This window comes from Mixophyes fleayi, chromosome 2 (genome assembly GCF_038048845.1).
Source record: "Mixophyes fleayi isolate aMixFle1 chromosome 2, aMixFle1.hap1, whole genome shotgun sequence".
In the NCBI taxonomy this organism is placed as follows: Eukaryota; Metazoa; Chordata; class Amphibia; order Anura; family Limnodynastidae; genus Mixophyes; species Mixophyes fleayi.
In genome coordinates this window covers 186,481,662-186,503,866 of record NC_134403.1, presented here as the reverse complement: position 1 = coordinate 186,503,866, position 22,205 = coordinate 186,481,662, and the positions used below count along the sequence as shown (strand labels likewise).

Here is a 22,205-nt window from a genome sequence, read left to right as displayed (position 1 = left end):
GTACCCAGTTTCACCAAGAGTCTTCTCCTTGAAAGTACAGGCTGACATCTGTTCCTCACCTCTGCCTATATGTAAATATACTGTCATTTTGAGTGGGCAAAGGGACTCTTCAGCCATCTACTAAAAGTGAAATACCCCCAGAAGCTCATTTTTACTATTAATCTATACTATCCAGTCTCTGATAGGCTGGTATGTTTCCAGCCTATCAGAGACTGGGATCTGTCGCAAAGCTGGGATATTTTTTTTTTTTTAAAGTTTAATTCAAAGGGGTGGGCAGGCAGGTCACAGTGGGCTCCCTTGGCAGTCTTGGCCCCTTGTCAGTGCCCCCCATACATCAGACCCCCTGATGGTGACCCTGCCCTGACCAAACATACAAAAAGCACAGACGTAACATTGAATTTCTGGATCACTCCCGTATTTAATAACAACTTTTACAATGTTTATCTCCTTGAAAACTCATTTCCATCTTACTAAGAGGAGATAATAGTAAGAGGACATTGGTTCTTTATTACTATTCATTTAAATATAGTATTCTGTGATATATATCTGGTTTTACATGTGAGGATATTGAAGTGCTGTTTTATACTCAGTCCATGTTGAAAATGGAACTTCCCAATCCCCCAGCTCCTCGTATCAGAAGGAGCACAGTATTACACACCTGCAGTCACCACCATCTAGTAGCACCAATCACTAGGAGAACCTGTATAAACAGGCGCAATCATAGGTGTATGACATCATAACGGTATTATCTCTGCAGGGCTGCACCTTTGCACATTCGCAAATAATCCTTAATTACTACGTCTAAGATACATTTATGTGTACTCGCACCAGTTAAATCCTGACATTTACACAGTGATTATGAATCTGTTCCAAGGTTGAAGAAATCATCCATCCGGCATTATTACACACAATTCTGTCTCCAGACATAGATATGGATTTCCTGACCCGAATTGATGAACTGGAAGAAGAAGAGGACGTGTTACCGATGGAGGTGAGGAAATGACACTTAAATGTTTTTAACTTGTAACAATTTATTCCTTATAGTGGGCTTGAGAAAGTCATGGTAATCATCATCATCATCATCATCATCATTTATTTATATAGCGCCAACATATTCCGTAGCGCTTTACAATTGGGGACAAACGTAATAAACTAATAAACAAACTGGGTAAAACAGACAAAGAGGTGAGAAGGCCCTGCTCGCAAGCTTACAATCTATGGGACAATGGGAGATTGACACATGAGGTTAAGTATACATTTTGCATCTTGGCCCAGCCAGACTGCAAAGGTAAGGTGACTCATAAGCTAAATGATCCTGTCACACAACAATGTTGGTCCGGGGGTAGTTGTCTTGTGTGAAATTGTGTAACAGGCTAAAGGTAGTGAGGTTAAGATGGTGGTTGAGGAATATTATAAGCTTGTCTGAATAGGTAGGTTTTCAGAGAACGCTTGAAAGTTTGTAGAACAGAGGAGAGTCTTATTGTGCGAGGGAGAGAGTTCCATAGAGTGGGTGCAGCCCGAAAAAAGTCCTGTAACCGGGAATGGGAGGATGTAATGAGGGTGGATGAGAGACGCAGATCTTTTGCAGAACGGAGTTGCCGAGTTGGGAGATATTTTGAGACAAGAGAGGAGATGTATGTTGGTGCAGCTTTGTTGATGGCCTTGTAGGTTAGTAAAAGTATTTTATATTGGATTCGGTAGAAGACAGGCAGCCAGTGTAGAGACATACAGAGTGATTCAACAGAGGAATAGCTATTTGCAAGGAAAATCAGTGTTGCCGAAGCATGCAAAATAGATTTTAGGGGTTTGAGTCTGTTTTTGGGAAGACCAGTAAGGAGGGAATTGCAATAGTCAATGCGGGAGATGATTAGTGCATGAATTAAGGTTTTAGCAGTGTCTTGTGTGAGATATGTGCGGATTCTGGAAATGTTCTTTAGATGTATGTAACATGATTTAGATATAGAGTCAATGTGGGGAACAAAGGATAGGCGCGAATCAAGGATTACACCTAGGCAGCGAGCTTGTGGGGTGGGATTTATGGTCATGTTATCAACAGAGATAGAAATGTCAGGTATGCTCTTGTTGGTGGGTGGGAATATTATTAACTCTGTTTTAGAAAGATTAAGTTTGAGTTGACGAGAGGACATCCAAGATGAAATGGCAGAAAGACAGTCAGTTACACGGGACAACACAGATGTCGAGATATCAGGAGAGGATAGATAGATTTGGGTATCATCCGCATAGAGATGATACTGAAAGCCAAAGGAACTAGCACCGAGCCTTGTGGTACTCCAACTGATAGGGGAAGCGGAGCAGAGGTGGCTCCAGAGAAATTAACAGTGAAAGAGCGATTAGAGAGGTAAGATGAGAACCAGGATAGAACTGTGTCTTGAAGACCTAGGGATTGCAGCGTTTGTATGAGAAGAGAGTGGTCAACGGTGTCAAATGCAGCCGAGAGATCAAGGAGAATTAGGAGAGAGTAATGGCGTTCAGTCTTAGCAGTGATCAGATCATTAACAACCTTGGTCAGCGCAGTCTCTGTGGAGTGTTGAGAACGAAAGCCAGACTGAAGAGGATCCAACAGGTTGTTTGCGGAAAGAAAGCGTGTGAAGCGAGTGTAGGCAAGTCTCTCTAGAAGCTTGGAGGGGCAAGGGAGCTGAGAGATGGGACGGTAATTTGAGAGAGAGTTTGGGTCGGAGTTTTGTTTTTTTAGAATAGGAGTAATCACTGCATGCTTGTATAGTGATGGGAAGATGCCAGTAGAAAGTGAGAGATTACAGATTTGAGTTAGAGGTGAAATGAGCACAGAAGACAGGGATCTACCAATTTGCGAGGGAATAGGATCAAGAGGACAGGAGGTAGAGTAGGTAGATAAGAAGAGCGTAGAAATTTCCTCTTCATTTGTGGGGTCAAATGAAGAAAGGGTGTCAGAGGGTAGTGGGAAGGAAATGAGCTGATGGCTTGTTGAGGAAGAGGATACCATTTCTAGTCTGATCTTGTCAATCTTGTCCTTGAAGTAGGAAGCAAGATCCTGAGCACTGATAGTAGATGGAGGGTTCGGGGTGGGAGGATTGAGAAGATGATTAAATGTATTGAAAAGGCGTTTGGGGTTAGAAGCCTGAGCATAGATAAGAGATTGAAAGTATGTTTGTTTTGCAGTGTCCAGAGCATTTCGATAGGAGTGGTAGACAGAAGTATATGTGAAGAAGTCATTAGAGGTGCGAGATTTACGCCAGTGACGTTCTGCTTTACCGGACAGTTTTTGAAGATTTCGTGTTGCTTTGGTGTGCCACGGTTGACATCGAAGTCGACGTGTAGTATGAAGTGTCGCTGGAGCCACTTGATCAAGGGCCGTTGCTAAGATTAGGTGAAAATGAGGTACTGCCATCTCAGGGGATGAGAATGTAGAGATAGGGGAGAGAAGGTGTTGGAGAGAGGTGGAAAATTATTGAAGATTAATAGAATTAAGATTTCTACGAGTATGAGGAGGCTTGGTTGAGTTAGACAGTAGAGAGGTTAGAGCAGTGGGGGTGAGAGTGTAGCTGATAAGGTGATGATCCGAGAGGGGGAAGGGTGTATTAATAAAATTAGAAACTGAGCATAGTCTAGAGAAAACAAGATCAAGGCAGTGGCCATCCTTATGAGTAGATGATTCAATCCACTGGGAGAGGTCAAGTGAGGATGTTAGAGAGAGTAGTTTGGAAGCAGCTTTGGAAGGTGGGTTATCAATGGGGATGTTGAAGTCACCCATGATGATGGTGGGGATGTCTGAAGATAAGAAGTGAGGGAGCCATGCAGAGAAATCCTCAATAAATTGTTGGTGTGCTCCAGGGGGACGATAGATCACCGCAACACGTAGGGAGAATGGATTAAAAATGCGAATAGCATGTACTTCAAAAGATGTGAACGTGAGTGATGGGACATTTGGAAGAACTGTGTATGTGCACTGTGGGGAGAGAAGTAGTCCAACCCCACCTCCTTGTCTGCCTTCAGGTCTGGAGGTGTGGGTGAGATGGAGGCCACCATGTGAAAGTGCTGCAGGTGAGGCAGTGTCTGATTGCATGAGCCATGTTTCTGTTATTGCCAGAAGGTTGAGGTTTTTTGAGAGGAAGAGATCATGAACGGAGGTAAGTTTGTTACAAACAGAGCGTGCATTCCAAAGGGCACATTTAAAGGACTTGGGAAGAGAGGGGAGACAGGTGATGTGTTTGAGGTTTGCTATAGAACGGTAGTGTTCTGATGTATGTGTGTGTGAGGAGTGTGGGGGACCTGGATTAGGTGATATATCACCAGCTAATAGAAGCAGAGTGAGCGAAAGATAGGCAAGGGGATTGTAAGATGTGTGGCCTTTTATTTTCTGGCGACAGGTGGAGGCTGTACTTGTTAGAGATAATAAATAGGATAACAGTTCATGGGTGTTAAATAGAGGTGAGTGGAGTAATGCAGGTGCAATATGAACAAATTTGTGTGTTGGTGGAGGGGTGAAAGATGACACAGTCCTAAAGGTCATTCCATGAAATGAGACTAAGAAAAGCAATTTGTGAAACATTGTGATAAAAGGGGTAAAAGCAAAAAGCAAGGGTATTTTAAGAATTACCTCTTAGCAGTCTTCCATATAAATAGACAAGTAGTGCAGAAATAGGCTGTGGCAGATGCAGCTTATTGCTGGAAGTAAAATAAAGTCAAATGTAGTCCAATGTTTGGCCAACTGTGTTGTCTAACTGTGCATTTTCGTCCACTTTGTGAGAAAATCCCACTTAGTGTAGAAATCACACACGTCTAACCCCACATACGTCTCCCCATAGAATGAAGCTAAGATGTAGTCAGTCTAATTTAGGAATACACTACAGATGTGCTAATTGGTCAGCTAATCATGGTAATCTGATTGTTGTAGAACTATAAGTGCCAGCATTCAGATACATGTAATTCTCTATGACTTGTATCACATTTGTATATTTTCATTTTTATTAATCTTGTTATTTGTGGCTATAGAAATGTTCTATTCTTTATAAAATGTACCCAGTTTCACCAAGAGTCTTTTCATTAAAAGTACAGGCTGACATCTGTTCCCCACCTCTGCCTATATGTAAATATAATGTCATTTTGAGTGGGCAAAGGGACTCTTCAGCCATCTACTAAAATTGAAATAACCTAGAAGCTCATTTATACTATTAATCTATACTACCCAGTCTCTGATAGGCTGGTATGTTTCCAGCCTATCAGAGACTGGGATCTATCGCAAAGCTTGGATATTTTGATTTTTTTTTTAAAAATTTAATTCAAAGGGGTGGGCAGGCAGGTCACAGTGGGCTCCCTTTGCAGTCTTGGCCCCTTGTCAGTGCCCCCATCTAAAGCACCCCCGGTTTTCACAAGGAACCCCCGCAAGGAGGTTTGGTTTTGGGTGAGACATACAGGAGATAGAAGGACCGACTGCGCATGCGCACACAGCGAAAGCCAGAAGTACGTCCCGTTGACTTACGCGGCTCGGCATAGGAGACATCCCCGGCATGTATGGACAGTGTGGGGACAGTGCCTGACACCTTCTTGACTATTGGGCAGCACGGTGGCTTAGTGATTAGCACTTCTGTCTCACAGAACTGGGGTCATGAGTTTGATTCCCGGCCATGGCCTTATCTATGTGGAGTTTGTGTGTTCTCCCCATGTTTGCGTGGGTTCCCTCCAGGTGCTCCGGTTTCCTCCCACACTCCAATAAAACATGCAGGTAGGTTAACTTGCTGCTATTAAATTGCCCTTCGTCTTTCTCGGTCTCTGTGTGTATGTTAGGGGATTTAGATTGTAAGTTACAATGGGGCAGAGACTGATGTGAGTGAACTCTCTGTACAGCGCTGCGGAATTAGTGGCGCTATATAAATAAATAGATGATGATGATGACTATGTCCTAGATACATTCATATCTACCCAAACCAATCAAGTCTTGACATTTACACAGTGATCATTAATCTGTTCCTAGGTTGAAGAAAACATCAAACCAGCATTCTTAGACAGAGATCTGTTCCTAGATACATATGAAGATCTCTATACTTTTAATAATGAACCAGAGCGAGTAGACAAATTGTTACCATTGGAGGTGAGGAAGAGACACTTATTATTCTTTTAACAGTTTATTCCTTAAAGCAGGCTTGGGTAACCCGCGGTTTTCCAATTGTTGTAGAATTGTAAAAGTGCCAGCATTATGATACATGTAATTCTGCAACAGCTGGAGAACCACAGATTGCCTGTTTATGCCTTAAAAATTATTTACAACTTTGAGATGATCAATTTAATTCAAAATCAATGATGGTTTTCTACTGTTTATATATCCGCAGTTCATGGAAATAACAGAAAACCAATCAAAAGCAAACAAACCAATTGTGTTGCCAGAGGAGAAAGATGCACCTTCTTCTAAGTTCACTTCTAATTCTCATAAGACCAATCAAACGAGTCCTGACATGAAAATACTGGAGATGCCCAACTACACCGCTGGCACCAGGAAAACAAAGGAATTTCCTCAATCAACACAATCTAAAGGCTATACAATCATTAATGATGTCATAGTAATAGATGATGACTGACCAATATAAAAGATAATATAAAAGATTTAAAAATAATATAAAAGATATTACCAATCAGTCCTAATATAATATTATTTCATAAAACTACCAGGTAAAATATTTGAATAAATAACGTTTTTAGACTTTTACCGCAGCATTGATAGTAGTTTTTTTATTTGTATTTTTATTCCACAAAAAAAACATAAGCAATGAACAGAAATGGTAAAGATAGTTGTAATTGTAACAAGATAATCAACGTTATCCACTTCACTTGCAAGTTATTTTAATGTTATGGCTGATTGCTGTATATATACATTCTATTAATTTGCAAAAGTATTTAATTCAGTAAATATAACCACAGTCCATAATAATGATCTCCATTAAATTTGGGCTGTATATAGATAGAAAATGAGCAGTTAGGAGCCAGCTGTTGATAATACCATGGTTTCTGTATTTAATGCGCCAAGAAAACAGTGTGTTCTGGCAGTAACGAGGCAGTGTAGTACAATACCAGTGGTGTCAGGTCGTTGTACACAAACAAGAGACTTCAGAACCATGAGTGGATCCAGATACTACCTGGCTTTGTCCCTTTTTTGCTCCTCTTGCAAAGCAGCAGATACCCCTCAATTCACTTACCTTGATGTTTCTTTGCCTACGCTCCTCCTCTACAGCTCTCTCCCTCTTTGATGTGATTCAGCAGCAACCACTCACTGATAGACTGGTAGCGCACCGCATGCTAATGAGGTCACTGAGCGGTATGTTTACAGCCTATCAGAGACTGGGATCTGTCGCAAAGCTGGGATTTTTTTTTTTTACATTTTAATTCAAAGGGGTGGGCAGGCAAGTCAAAGTGGTCTTCCTTGGCAGTCTTGGCCCCTTGTCAGTGCCTCCCGCCCATCAGTCCCCCTGATGGTGACCCTGCCCTGACCAAACATACAAACACCACAGACGTAACATTGAATACACACACATAAGTCATATATGGCTCCCAGGTATTTGGTCCTACAAAGCTTTTCCAAAGTGTCACAATGCTCTTGTCACCCCTGCCTCTTATATTACGAATGGCAACATTGAACCCATGTCTTTAAAATCTGCTACTCCCTTGTCTTATGTTCACCCCCAACCTCAATTTATCTGTCCTTCCTTCATTATTTCCTCATGTCTTGTGTCTATCTAGTGCCCCTACCTCCTTACCACCTCCTGTTATCTGCTCTCCATGACCACCCATTTTCTATTTATTTTACTTCAGTGTTAACATTATTTTGTGGAGTGTTGGGGGGAAGGGGAAGCACTCCCACGTCTACTATGACATGACATGAAAATAATTAATTAGCTTAATTTAGGATTTCCTTTCCTCCTTTCTTACAGAAACACATTTCCTCCACAATGGCTACAGTACATTCTCAATACACAAATATAACAGTACCTTTGCAATTATGTAAATTGGTGCCTGCGCCACTAATTGAAATATATTTCAACAAATAATTATTTCTACGTGATCCAGCCACAAATAAGTTATATATAAGAGTTTCAGCCATAGCATTCATAGTGGTTTTAAAGCAAACACTGTTACTGTCAGAACAATATTTACCAAAATGTGCAAATTATTTCCAGGGAGATTTTACTAGTTGGAAGATTCCTACACATATGTTATATGTGGTACAGCCTACGTCAGTGATGGACAACCAATTACACATCAAGGGCAGCATATGGATCCTCCAACCTTCAATAGGACTGCTCATTACCCTTAAATTAAGTAATAAAAACCAGCTCCAAATCTACCTTGCCACCCCAGGTGCCTTCAGATTACCACATACCATCAGATTCCACATGTACTCTAAAGTTCTTACACAATGTTCCACTCATACCTGCTCACCTGCTTCATTCACTGGGATGACCAGTGACCACCCAGATCTAATCATCTCCATGTGTTGTGTAGAGTAGGCCTTGTGATGCAGAAGCTGGCTACTCCTGTTCAGTCTTGACATAAAGCAGGAAATAGGTTATAGAGGGGCACAGAACAAGGAGACTTACTGGGTTGCAAGCAGCCTGCAGGCCTCCTGTTGCCCATCAAGTGGTCTTGGTGCATTACAACCAACACCATTTTTATATTTTAGATGCTTGTAAATTTAATTTTATAAACAGGATAAAATATTTTTTTGAACAGTTTGTCAGTTTGTAAAAATGTTTAAAATTTTACATACTATGTAAAATTCAGGTGTGCACACATATTCCTGCAACTCAGCAGAGTTTATTTAGAAACAAAGTACAAACATGTAGCAATCCATAGCAACTAATCAACTAATGCAAATTAGAAAATACTACAGGTTACTGAACTTTTGCACCATTGTTAAAAAAGTTTCTTACAGAAATAATGGGTCTCCTGCAGAGCTGAATATACACCCATCTGTATAACGTATATTACATGATTTTGCATTGCACATGCCCATAAAAAATGCAAAAGTACCTACACCTATGCAGAGTTGCATGCATCACTGCATCCACATCTCTGCACCTGAAAAGGGTGTGACCACAGAGGGGAGGGGCGTTCTATCTTAGGCTGGGTACAGTAATGGCGTGTTTCTAGAATTGCAAGCTTATGCCAACCTTACCACAGACTCATTTTCCTTTTACAGACATATTATTTGAACAGCCGAGGGGCTGCTGAAAATACACATTGACGATGATGATCGCCAGGACTAGCTAACCACTGTCTGATTTAGATTTCAGGCGAGAAGGAAGGTTATATCTACTGTATTATTTGAAGCCAAATAGCAAATGCGTTTTTCCCTATGAAAACAAATGTTTACAAAGTTTAATTGCACTTTTCATCTGGTTCTGTGTATGCGGCTGCATGTACACCTGCTGTAAACCTGGCACATGCTACTGATACATATCAGTCCTAATCTGTCCAGTTTCAAATGGGCTTTAAAACCCCACCTTTTTCTTAAAGCCTTTCAGTCTCCCACTTAACTTCCTACCTTTTCTTCTGCCTCTTCCCCCTCACTCCTCTTCCCTCATAGTTATCCTCCGTTCCTCCTTCTCTCCCCCTTTCTCCCCCATGTCTCTCTGTCTGTCTACTCCGCCCCTTAGATTGTACACTCCTTTGAGCAGGGTCATCTCTCCTCCTGTCTCCACCACTTTTAACTCTGCTCTCCAGCTATCAGCCCTCCTCCTCGAGGACCCTCTCCCCCCCCCCATCCCCTCTCGCTCCATCCTCTCCCTCTGGGAGTTTCCCTGTTACCCGTGCCCTCCCTTCTGGGCTCCGTTGTATGCGGACTCTCCCCTCCCCCTACCCTAGCGTTGAGTTACTGTGATTATTGTTTACTGTACTGTGCTGTCTCACCTTGTATTGTAATTTTGTTTGTCCCTGTACGGCGGCATGGACACCTAGTGGCGCCCTATAAATAAAAATTAATAATAATAATAATAATAATAATAAATACAGAGTTGGATGCATCTCTCCCTGTGTGCGACTCAGCATATGGGCTGAAATATATTATTTTTGTGTGCACATTTTTGGCCGCATATTACGCCCAATGTGCAGAAAAATGAGCTATTCCCACTTCCACTAGGTTCGCCCATGTTAGATATGCTTTGTTTAAGCCATGTTTGGAAAAAGCCAAGCAATCATACTACAATGATTCCAGAGGATTTAGCCACCATGGCAGGTCTGTACACATTTCTCAAAAAGGAAGGAAGTCAGTAATTTCATAAGAATCTATTTGTGAGTCACATAAACATTTGTAGGGGAGTTGTGATACTTGTTGATTTTGAAAGAAACACTTTTCAGGCGATTTTATGTCAAATCGCCGCTTAATACATCGGCGACTTTAAACTTGCCAGAGAAAATCACTGAAAATGTTTTTACCCCCAGGACTTTGTGTGGGACCAACTATGGATAAATATGTGGTGGAAGTGAATAAAGTATGGAAGGCTGAAAGACCGGCAAGGGAAGAAAACGCTATTTTATAATCAAAGGGGATCTACCATATAGGGTAGCAGTGGTGCAGAAGAAATTAGTTAATCAACTCTTTGTGCCCCAGGTACACATCGTTTTCGTATAAGCAACAGCTCATACACACCTATTGGGGGAACATTTGGTTGAGGAGAAGACTCAAAATCGAGTGCTCCTGAAGTTTTACTGGCTAGGAATACGCATGGCAGTCAAGGGATACTGTCAAGCTTGCCCAGTATGCCAGCGGAATGCCACTAAACCAGACTATCATGCTCCCCTGGTACCACCCTATAATTCAAGTTCCATTTGAACGAATTGTCATGGACCTAGTGGGTCCCTGGGAAAATTCTGCATGAGGACATCAATATGTATTGGTAGTTCTTAATTATGCTACACGATATCCTGAGGTAATCCCTCTACAGAATTTTAAATCAAGTACTAATGCAAAAGAGTTACTATTAATGTACACTCAACTTGGAATTCCAAAATAAATCTAATGAAGGAGTTGTGTAAATTGCTAGGGGTAGAAGGACTACAGACCTTGGTTTATCACCAGCAAACCGACGGGTTGGTTGAGTGTTTAATAGGATTCTTAAATAAATGATTAGATGAGCCATGGTTCAGGATAAAAGAGATTTGGATACCCTGTTACCCTATATCATATTTGCGATAAGGTAGGTGCCCAAGGCATCAAAGGGATTCCGTCTCCTTGAGCTTCTGTTTGGGAGACAACCCCCACGGAATTCTGGATATCTTCAAAGAAGGGTGAGCACTGCAGAGACCCAAGGAGCCAAAAACAATACAGTTTGTAGCCCAATTGTATGATCGACTATAACAGATCGATCCATTGGTAAAGCAATATCTAACAGAAGCACAGGGATGGCAAACAAAGGGTTATGACACTCAAGCCACCTTACGCACCTTCAACCCAAGTGACAAGGTGCTTGTTCTGGTACCAACTCAAAAGTGCAAATTGTACGCACATTGGCAAGGCCCTTATGAGTGAATAGAGGCCGTAGGACTAGTCAATTACCAGGTACAGCATCTCGGCAGATGGCGAAAACTGCAAGTCTATCACGTTATCTTGTTAAAGTCATGGGTGGAGGAAACCCATACATCCACAACCATAGGAGCAGTAAAAATCGAGGACTGTAATAATATAAACCTACATGATAATTATCAGGAACAAATATAATTATGTGATATTGCCCAATCCCGAATAAGAATCATTACAGGTAGTTAGTAATCAATTCCTGTCACCGAAATTCGATTGATCTTCCTTCAGAGGTAGAAATTATGATCATTTGTAGATGTGAGTCTGTGATTAGAGAGGTTGACAACCAGAAGTCTATCTTACCTACTATTTTCACTATATAGCTGGCTAAGGATACTTATAAACCTAACAGACAGAGTGAATTGCCTCTATTGTTATACCAAGAAAATCCTGCTAGTCTTCATTATTAATTAGGCTGAATTCACTTGGAGATTTTAGGAGTGATATGCAGGGGAGGCTAATGGTAGTTAATTTTGCTATGTAAATATAGCAGACAATGACGAATGTTTAATTAAAGGTCCGCAATCATATGAATTCTCTATTGTTCGAAATTGAGGCAGATGGTTTAACAACTTACATGATTTATCTCCACCTTTGATGGAAATAATATAAACCTATACGATGACAATTATCAGGAAGGAATGTACTAATTACACCATAAGGTGTTATTATTAAAAAAAAAAAAAAAAAAAAGCCGCTCTGCGCATGCGCAGTGACGTCATTTGACCAGCAATTTTAGCGCAAAATGGCACTACACACCCCTATATAAAGGGTATAGTTTTAAACATCACCTAATTCCTCCTGATGAAGTTCAAACTGAACGAAACGCATTGAGGCCCACAACTGTACTATCTGAGACCCTGTTTCACTGATTTACCCTGGGAGTAACAAATTAAGATATCACCCTTCCCTGAGCTTTTTTATGGAGCCTTTAGAGGGACATCTTTAACTACCTCCAGGGATATGACCACCAGTGATCTCGCCTGTATATTATACAGATAAGCTTATATTTATTATCTTCATTGTGAGTTTGCATTTTATAGTGTTAATCTGCTGAATAAATTGTATGCAAAAATACTACACCATATGGCTTTCTTATATCTTTCCTACTATTGAGCAGTGATGCAGCAGTTATTAATAGAACATACTATATTCGCATCTTGTTTCTGCGAGCAAAGGAAATCACCACCTGGGATGACTGAGTAGCCTATATACAGATAAGCTGTTATTTTACTTATTTCTGGTACGCATACTACTATACTATTAATCTGCACAATGTCTCATACTACAATATATGTAGACAATCTGATTTGCTGCTATATGCTGCTATATGCTGATATCCATCTGCATTACTACTTTTCTCGGGACTTTATGTTCTCTGGACTCTCTGAGCCTACTGACTATATATACACAATTATCTGTTCTTACACCTGAAGGCGCCGTCCTTCCATAACTTATCATTTTGATACCTTTTTCGGTCTAACCATCCGATATTGGAGACTTGGCTGCAACACATATTTGTGGAGGTGTTTTGTTTATGTTTATTTATATATTTGTTTATTATCACTTTTTGATTATCATATATATATATATATATATATAGTGATTTTTCCACCAAAATTTTTAATAATATTACTGAAACGTATAGGAAGATTTTCTAAACATATATTATATTATTAAAGATATATATTCAAGGTTGTCCTGATAATAAAACACTTACCACAACACAAAGCAGTGCACAATAGTACCTACAAATATACACATACTTAAACATACTTAAAGCTACTATTATTTTACACTGGGGACCCAGAGGCATTTGGTTATGTCATTGAGCCAGGGCATCAGTCAAAGAAGCTTAAAACTCTAGTTTAAAAAAATGCCTTTTTGATTAAATACAATTTAAAAAATAGTAGAATTTCAGGTTAGACGAACCCATGAGAACTTATGTTTATCACTTTTCATTAATAGCAGATTGTTTTAAGTTAAGATAAATGGTGAATAAACCTTAAAAAAATATTTTTAGTAGTGATATAGTAATAGTTAGCATGCATGCAACCAATGCAATATCTTACAAGAGCTGCTAATTTAGTAAGGACAAATAATGTAAAATTGTATCAGAAAAATGCACCATCTTATATATAAAAATCATTGGTCTGTTTGTTTGTCTGCCGGTTATGCATTCGGACACCCCTGTACTGAATGGGATGAAACCAAGGCGGGTGGTCCAGTAGGCTCCTGGCCAGGTTTTAGGGGGGTTAGGGTCCCAGTCGGACCTCACACTGGTGACCTCACACACTTACTCAATACAAAACAGTGCACAATAGTACATTCTAAATGTTTCAACAAAACAATAGTATCTACAAATGTACACATACTTAAACATACATAAAGCTGCTCTTATTTTACACAGGGGACCCAGAGGAATTTGGCTGTCACTGAGCCTGGGTCACAGTTCAAGAAGGTTAAAACTCTGGTTTAAAATATTATTCCTCTTTGATCAAATACAATTTAAAAACAGTAGAATTTCAGGTTGGATGAAGCCTTGAGAACTTATGTTTGTCATTTTACATTAATGGCAGATTGGTTTAAGTTAAGATAGATGGTGAATAACTACATATTTTAAATTTTGTTGATGACATGGAAATAGATGTTGCATGTGTATTATTGCATACAGAGAGGTGCAATAATAGTAGTCTTTGCCTTTAAGAAAACATAACTGAAAGGCCAGTAACCTTCTAGCAACTGAGGTCCTTTGTGATGTAATATGTATGTATGTATGATACTTACTGGGGTGTTCTAGAATTCCTCATTGATCTCCCAGCATCTTAATGCTATAGATGTATGAGAGCTATGTCTGATAACTGCACATGATCAGGGGTCTCCGTATTCAAGATTAGAGATGGATCCTTCTGCAGAAGAATCAGCATGTGCTGGAGATCAAATAATGATGACAAACTCAAAAGAGGTTTCTCAGCAATCCATAATGCCTTCAGCACCTCCAGTAGATGATCAGGCAGTTGATGAAATCCCAAATATCGAGCCTGAAATGGAAGAAAAGACATCACAAGTTCTGGCTGATGAGCCATTTGTGAAAAAGCCACGGTTCCTTTTAAATGAGGACTCAGTCCTGGGAGATATTTTATCCCTTAATTTTCCTAGTAAACTGTGGAAGATTGTAGAAAGTGATCATTTTAAATCTATTCGGTGGGATGACGATGGTATCTGTATTATGGTTAATAAGGAACTGTTTAAAACTGAAGTTCTAGAGAGAACAGGTCCTTTCAAAATTTTCGAAACCGATTGTATGAAAAGTTTTATACGGCAACTGAATATTTATGGATTCATCAAAGTTCGACGTGAATTTCAAAGATCCGCCTCACTCGCTGAATTCCTAGCTGAAGAGGAAGCTGCAGCAGAATTTAATAAGGTAAGCTGTTATATAATGCTTATTTATTTAATTTACTGCAATAATTTTATGTATTAAAAATATAGAATATCTGATATATCTGTAGTAAAAAGAGTCAGGGGATAAGTTTGCATTACTTGTACCTACTTTTCTACGAAAAAAAAGTTGAATATAACAACTATCCTTCAGATTCTCATTTATTTTGAAAGATCCAGTCATTCTACTGATTGAATGTAAAAGCTGGATATTTATTGTGTTTTATTTTATAGCAGTGCTACTTTATCTTTCAGGAGATATTTACAGCTAATAATAATGTGCTTCCTTTCATGTTCTACACCAGTGATGGCTAACCTGTGACACTCCAGGTGTTGCGAAACTACAAGTCCCAGCATGCTCTGCCAGCTATCGGCTAGTTATCTACTGGCAAAGCATGCTGGGGCTTGTAGTTTCGCAACACCTGGAGTGTCACAGGTTAGCCATCACTGTTCTATACTGTATATATGGTCTGTAGCAGAAATGTGTGACGGTGAACACTGGCTACTGTTTAATAAAATGGACAGTGTAATGTTGTATTCCTGAACCAATATCCTAAAAGGTTCTATAGTAAATGCTACCTATACCCAGGGGCCACCTGCATGGAACAGGAGGAGAATAACAAGGGGGTTCAGGATAGTAATGATTGTGGATTCTGGCTCCCATTGGGTTAGCATCATGGAGAAGGGCAGCACAATCAATCAGGAAGCTACTGGCACTTTCAGTCCCAGCCTGTAGGTTTTTGCACCAGTTTTTCTCTACAAAAGTGGGATGACACGATAGTGTAACAGCTCTTAAGTCAACAGTACAGAAAGAGTGATAGGGCAGCATCAGGGCAACACTGCAGGAGTCTACTGACATGGGATGTAATATAGCCCATTATTAAAAAATTATATATCTGCCCAAGTGTGAATTGATCCCCACATTACAGTATCTAGTGGAGGGTAATGGCTGACAATGTAGCCCCAAATAGATGCCTCATCAGAACAGAGTTGTCTCTGGTAGTCACTGGGGCACTCTTGATAGATCAGCACAGGGTAGAGTCAGATCCCAACTGAAATATTGTGACAGCTAGAGAAAAAAATGTCACAGGGTAATTCTCCTTTAATTATAAACTAGAGATGGGCGGGTCCGGTTCTCCGAGAACCGAACCCACCCGAACTTTGGGTATCCGAGTACCGAGCTGAGCAGCTCGGTACTCTCCCGCCCGTTCCGAATCCAAATCGAGGCCGAACGTCATTGTGACGTCGTCGGATCTCGGGGCTCGGTTCTCGCGATACTTCAACTTTATAAATACACGCCTCCACAGCAATCCATCACCATTTGACAGAGGGAGAGAGCAGGGTGTAGTCATAGGCTAATTAGAGCAGGGACAGAGAATACAATATTGTTCTTGCAATTGCTCTAACCAAAATCGCTAGTGCAGAGAGGAGGATAGAGGTTTATTATTTTTTCTTCATATTTGGCACTCCCCAGCGCTTTTGGGGTGTCCTCCCTAATTGTGCATTAATATTTCTGGCTGTCAAAAGTCATATCTGTCAGCAGTATCTACTAAATAATTTTTAGCACTCCTCAGTGCTTTTGGGGTGTCCTCCCTAATTGTGCATTAATATTTCTGGCTGTCAAAAGTCATATCTGTCAGCAGTATCTACTAAATAATTTTTAGCACTCCTCAGTGCTTTTGGGGTGTCCTCCCTAATTGTGCATAAATATTTCTGGCTGTCAAAAGTCATATCTGTCAGCAGTATCTACTAAATAATTTTTAGCACTCCTCAGTGCTTTTGGGGTGTCCTCCCTAATTGTGCATTAATATTTCTGGCTGTCAAAAGTCATATCTGTCAGCAGTATCTACTAAATAATTTTTAGCACTCCTCAGTGCTTTTGGGGTGTCCTCCCTAATTGTGCATTAATATTTCTGGCTGTCAAAAGTCATATCTGTCAGCAGTATCTACTAAATAATTTTTAGCACTCCTCAGTGCTTTTGGGGTGTCCTCCCTAATTGTGCATTAATATTTCTGGCTGTCAAAAGTCATATCTGTCAGCAGTATCTACTAAATAATTTTTAGCACTCCTCAGTGCTTTTGGGGTGTCCTCCCTAATTGTGCATTAATATTTCTGGCTGTCAAAAGTCATATCTGTCAGCAGTATCTACTAAATAATTTTTAGCACTCCTCAGTGCTTTTGGGGTGTCCTCCCTAATTGTGCATTAATATTTCTGGCTGTCAAAAGTCATATCTGTCAGCAGTATCTACTAAATAATTTTTAGCACTCCTCAGTGCTTTTGGGGTGTCCTCCCTAATTGTGCATTAATATTTCTGGCTGTCAAAAGTCATAACTGTCAGCAGTATCTACTAAATAATTTTTAGCACTCCCCAGTGGTTTGCGCTCAGAATGGATTCAAAGCAGTCCACATATGATCTGAATGAGCAACCAGGTTCTGTCACCAGTCCTGATGTTAGTGTTCCCAGTACGTCATCTGGCCAAGGCGATGTCAAACAACAGAGTGTTTTCAAATTAGTGCAAAAAACAAAAAACAAAAAAAAATTTACTGTATGGAAGCGAAAAACAAGTGTAACTGAGCAAAAGTTAAGTGACGATAAAAAAAAAATTGCAAGCATGCCATTCTACACACGCAGTGGCAAAGAGAGAATGAGGCCTTCACCTTTGGCTATTAGTGGCAGATCCCAAAAAGTTACCCAGCCTACAATTGGTGCACAACTACTGTTACGCGTCAAAGCCGAGCTGCAAGATAACAGTGAGGCATTACAGGAGAATATTTGCTCTGATTCACAAATGACAACAATCCCTGTGGAGAGTCCATCCAACAGTGGGATGTCTAATCGTGAGCATTCTGCTGATGTGTGCCTTAATAGCCCGAGTGTAGCCGGTGATACCCAAATTGAGGATGCCACTTTGGAATTAGAAGAGGATGAGGGGGAGATTTGTGTAGGCGACGAGGGCGCTAATGAGGATGTTGATGAGGATGAGGTTGTTTGTGTAAGTCCTGCACCAGTGGCAGCAGTTCTGGCACGTGACAAGAAAAAGGCCATTGTCATGCCTGGGCATAAAACAAAAAAATCCACTTCTTATGTGTGGAATTATTTCTACCCAAATCCAGACAACAATTGTATAGCCATTTGTAGTGTATGTGAAGCCACAGTCAGTCGAGGGAGGGACCTTAACCATCTTGGAACCTCGTCTATGTTACGCCATTTAACGAGAGTTCATGGCAAAGTGTTGGGAAAAGCTGAAAGTTCTTCCCAAAAGAATACAAGCACTCCCTCATCAGCTAAGACCCTCCGCTCACCGACATACCGACGGCTACAAAATACACCCACCACACCATCCTCATCAATATCCTCAGTAGCGCTCGGAGTTAGCCCGGCATCCCACTTAAGGCTGGATGACTCCGGCACTATTATTGATTCCTCTGAAGAAAGCGTTAGTCCTGCTGCTGCTGTTGCTGCTGCTGGGGGTGAATCGTCATCCCAGAGGCAGGTTAATAAAATGAGCAGTCCTACATTTCAGCAATTAACTGTGAAACAATCATTTGCGAGGGGAAGCAAATATGACAGCAGTCACCCAGTCGCCAAGCGAATCACAGACGCCATGGCTGCAATGTTAGTGTTAGATCTGCGTCCAATCTCCACAATAAACGCAGCTGGTTTTTCACAGTTAATTGAGGTTTTGTGTCCGCGTTACAGAATTCCATCGCGACACCATTTCTCCCGTAAAGCTATTCCACAACTATACCAAAAAGTGTGTAAAAATGTAGAGATTGCGCTGAAAAATGCCATTCTGCCCACTGTTCACTTAACCACAGATATGTGGACAAGTGGAAGTGGCCAAACCAAAGACTATATGACTGTGACAGCCCACTGGGTTGGTCATTCACCTTCACCAGCAGGAACAGCAGCAGCATGTACACCACTACGTAACATTTGTCACAGGCAGGCCACTCTTTGTATCACCGGCTTCACTAACAGGCATACGGCTGACAATTTGTTACGCAAACTGAGAGATGTGATTGATGCATGGCTTATACCACTCGGACTCTCCCCAGGGTATGTCATTTCAGATAACGCCAACAATATAGTGCGAGCATTACAGCTGGGTGATTTCCAACATATTCCCTGTTTTGTTCACACCATCAACTTGGTGGTGCAGAGCTTCCTACGAAATAACCGTGAGGTGCAGGAGATGCTTTCGGTGGCCCGTAAAATTTCAGGCCATTTCAGGCATTCAGCCACAGCATGTAGGAGATTACAGCAGCTCCAAGAGCAGTTTAACTTGCCCTGCCACCAACTTAAGCAAGAGGTGGTAACTCGGTGGAATTCCACCCTGTACATGCTTCAGAGGATGGAGGAACAGCGCAAAGCCATCCAAGCATATTGCACAAGTCATGACATTGGGAAAGGAGGGGGGATGTATTTCACTCTTGCACAGTGGGGAATCCTTTCAGTGCTGTGCAAGGTGCTGAAACCATTTGAAGTTGTGACATGTGAGGTCAGTGCAGACTCTGCTAGTTTGAGCCAAGTCATTCCTTTAATTAGACTATTGGAAAAGCAGCTTGAGAAAATGAAGGAGGAGCTGAAAGCAAGCAATTCAGCAAAGTATGTTGGCCTTGTCGATCAAGTACTTAATTCGCTTCACAATGATCCTCGAGTTATTAAGATCTTGAACTCGGATCAGTACGTTTTGGCCACTGTGCTTGATCCAAGGTTTAAAACCTACATTGAGTCTTTACTTGTAAATGAGCGAGATGTGAACTTTTGCAAGGAGCTATTGCTCAGCAAGTTGGCCGCTGAACTGGGCCTCGGCTTGACGACGTGTCCTCCTTCACTTTCTCAAGCTGTTGCTCGTAAAAAATTAAATTTCCAAAAAAGAAGCAGGGAAGACACAGGGGGCAGACCAGAACAATTTAACATCTGGGCTGGTTTGAAGGATTTTTCAAAAAAATGTGTCACTTTGCCCATAACTCCATCCAATATGAGTATAAACATGCAAAGGATGGTGGAGGATTACTTTCAAGAGGTAGTTGATATGGAAATGTCAGACAGTCCCTTTCCTTACTGGGAAGAAAAGCAGGCCATTTGGAAACCCATGTACAAACTTGCTTTGCAATACCTAAGCTGCCCACCCTCCAGTGTGTACTCTGAACGAGTGTTCAGCACAGCAGGGAACTTAGTCAGTGATCGCCGTAGAAGGTTACTTCCCAAAAATGTGGAGAAAATGATGTTTATAAAAATGAACTACATCTTCCACGAGGAAGGCCTTCACCATCCAAGACATCCAAGCACTGACTGTTCTCTAATGGCGGATTCAAGCGGCGATGAATTGATAGTCTGTGATGATGACGTACACACTGATGAGGGTGAGGATTAAGCTGAAGATGATGCCGATAACATCTTTTTAAAACTTTCTATGTAAGTGTAGGGTGCAATCTACCCCCAAAGAGGAAAGGGACTTGTGGCATTTCCATATCACATACCATCTTGAAAGGCTGCTGTTAGGGCAATTTATCCTTAAGGGTAGGGTGTCATAGACAGAGTGACCCTAAACTGGCTTTGTCCATTTTTCATAATATTGTACAGTCTATAATGGCTGAATTTTTGGGTATTTTATACAAGTGGAGGGGGGCCTAGAGAGACAGAAACCAAACTGTCTTTCTCCATGTCAATTAATATTGTACAGTCTATAATGGCTGAATTTTTTAGTATTTTATACAAGTGGAGGGGGGCCTAGAGAGACAGAAACCAAACTGGCTTTCTCCATGTCAATTAATATTGTACAGTCTATAATGGCTGAATTTTTTGGTATTTTATACAAGTGGAGGGGGGCCTTGAGAGACAGAAACCAAACTGGCTTTTTCCATTTCTTTACATATTTAACTATAAGTGTAGGGTGTAATATACATTCAAAGACGATGGCTGCATTGCCAATATGCATAGATGGAGAGGAAGACAATCTGTTTTGTGTGTAGAATAGGCCTACCAACGAAGAATTAAACTGTTTTTTTGGATGATTTATTACCTCAACAATTAGATTACTTGTCTCTAAAACAGTTGGAGCACTAAATTGGGTTAATTTAGGCCCAAAAACATGGATTTTCCAAAAAAAATAGCAAAACAAAACCAAACAAAACCAAAACCAAAACCAAAACACGCAATGGCGGTTTTGCAAAACCAAAACCAAAACCAAAACATGACGGTAATCCAGATCCAAAACCGAATCCAAAACCAAAACACGGGGGTCAGTGACCATCTCTATTATAAACATACCTAGGGGTATATTTATCAAGCGGCAGTTCTGAAAAACCATATCTTTTTCAAATGGCCATTTTAGTAAAGACAAAACCCAATGGGCTTTGTCTTTAATAAAATTGCTGTTTTAAAAAATAACGTCAAACTGCTAAGAATCAGTGGTTTTTCGGAACCGCCACTTGATAAATATACCCCCTATTCTATCTATATGTGGATTTTACTAACATGTTCTGATCATGGGCTAGTTACCATACTTAAAAGAAAAATATCATGTATATCAAAAGATATATTGTAGGGAAATCTCTGCAGGTTACAGTAAGGTCACTTACAATTCTGTAAATTGTAAACCTTCATGCTGCTACCATCCTATAACCAAAAGCAAATATAGAACATATTTAGTAATTATAGTAACCGGCATTGTCCATTATATTCTGATTTCACATTTACTATGAGATTGAAATATATTTGAAAAATCTATATTAAATTGTGTCCTTGTGTTCCAGTTACAGCTGTACCAAAACCCACATTTTCAGAGATGTTATCCTGACTTATTAAGACAAATAAAGAGAAGAGTGGGTATACGGAAAGCTTGCTCAGCTATGTCCTCATCAGAACATGACTTGAAAGAAGAGGATACAAATCTACAAAAGTGTCCTGTTGAGAATAGAGAAGAGATTGTGACCTCAGGAGGCAACGCACCAAAGTCTGTTCCTGAAAAGAGAAAAAGACCTCGATCCTTTAAGCCAAAACCACGCATCAGTGGTAGCTGCACTGCTTCATCATCAGAAACAACAACAACACCATCAGAATACTTTGCAAAGGGCCAGAATCCCAGTCACGGACTAGACTTTACCACTACCACTTCTTCTGCTTCTCCATCTCATATGATACCACCCACACCAGAATTTCCAAACATGAATTCAGAATTAGGAGACCTGCA

General features: G+C 40.6%; 1 protein-coding gene and 1 long non-coding RNA gene across 7 annotated transcripts in view; one reads left to right on the top strand and one right to left on the bottom strand.

Annotated features, from left to right (window-relative positions):
• The window catches only part of LOC142138426 (uncharacterized), a 63,070-nt gene extending 48,040 nt beyond the window's left edge, over nucleotides 1–15,030 (bottom strand). Inside the window, exon 1 of one of the 2 annotated variants that reach the window (XR_012688033.1) lies at nucleotides 14,351–15,030. This is a non-coding gene — a long non-coding RNA (uncharacterized LOC142138426). The remainder of the gene's footprint in view (nucleotides 1–14,350) is intronic. The other variant, XR_012688032.1, reaches the window with a different exon arrangement.
• The window catches only part of LOC142138425 (uncharacterized), a 261,296-nt gene that overhangs the window by 115,074 nt on the left and 124,017 nt on the right, over nucleotides 1–22,205 (top strand). For all 5 annotated transcript variants that reach the window (XM_075195093.1, XM_075195097.1, XM_075195094.1 and 2 more), the window contains one exon: nucleotides 875–991. In XM_075195093.1, coding sequence (XP_075051194.1) covers nucleotides 875–991 — 117 coding nt within the window. The remainder of the gene's footprint in view (nucleotides 1–874; nucleotides 992–22,205) is intronic.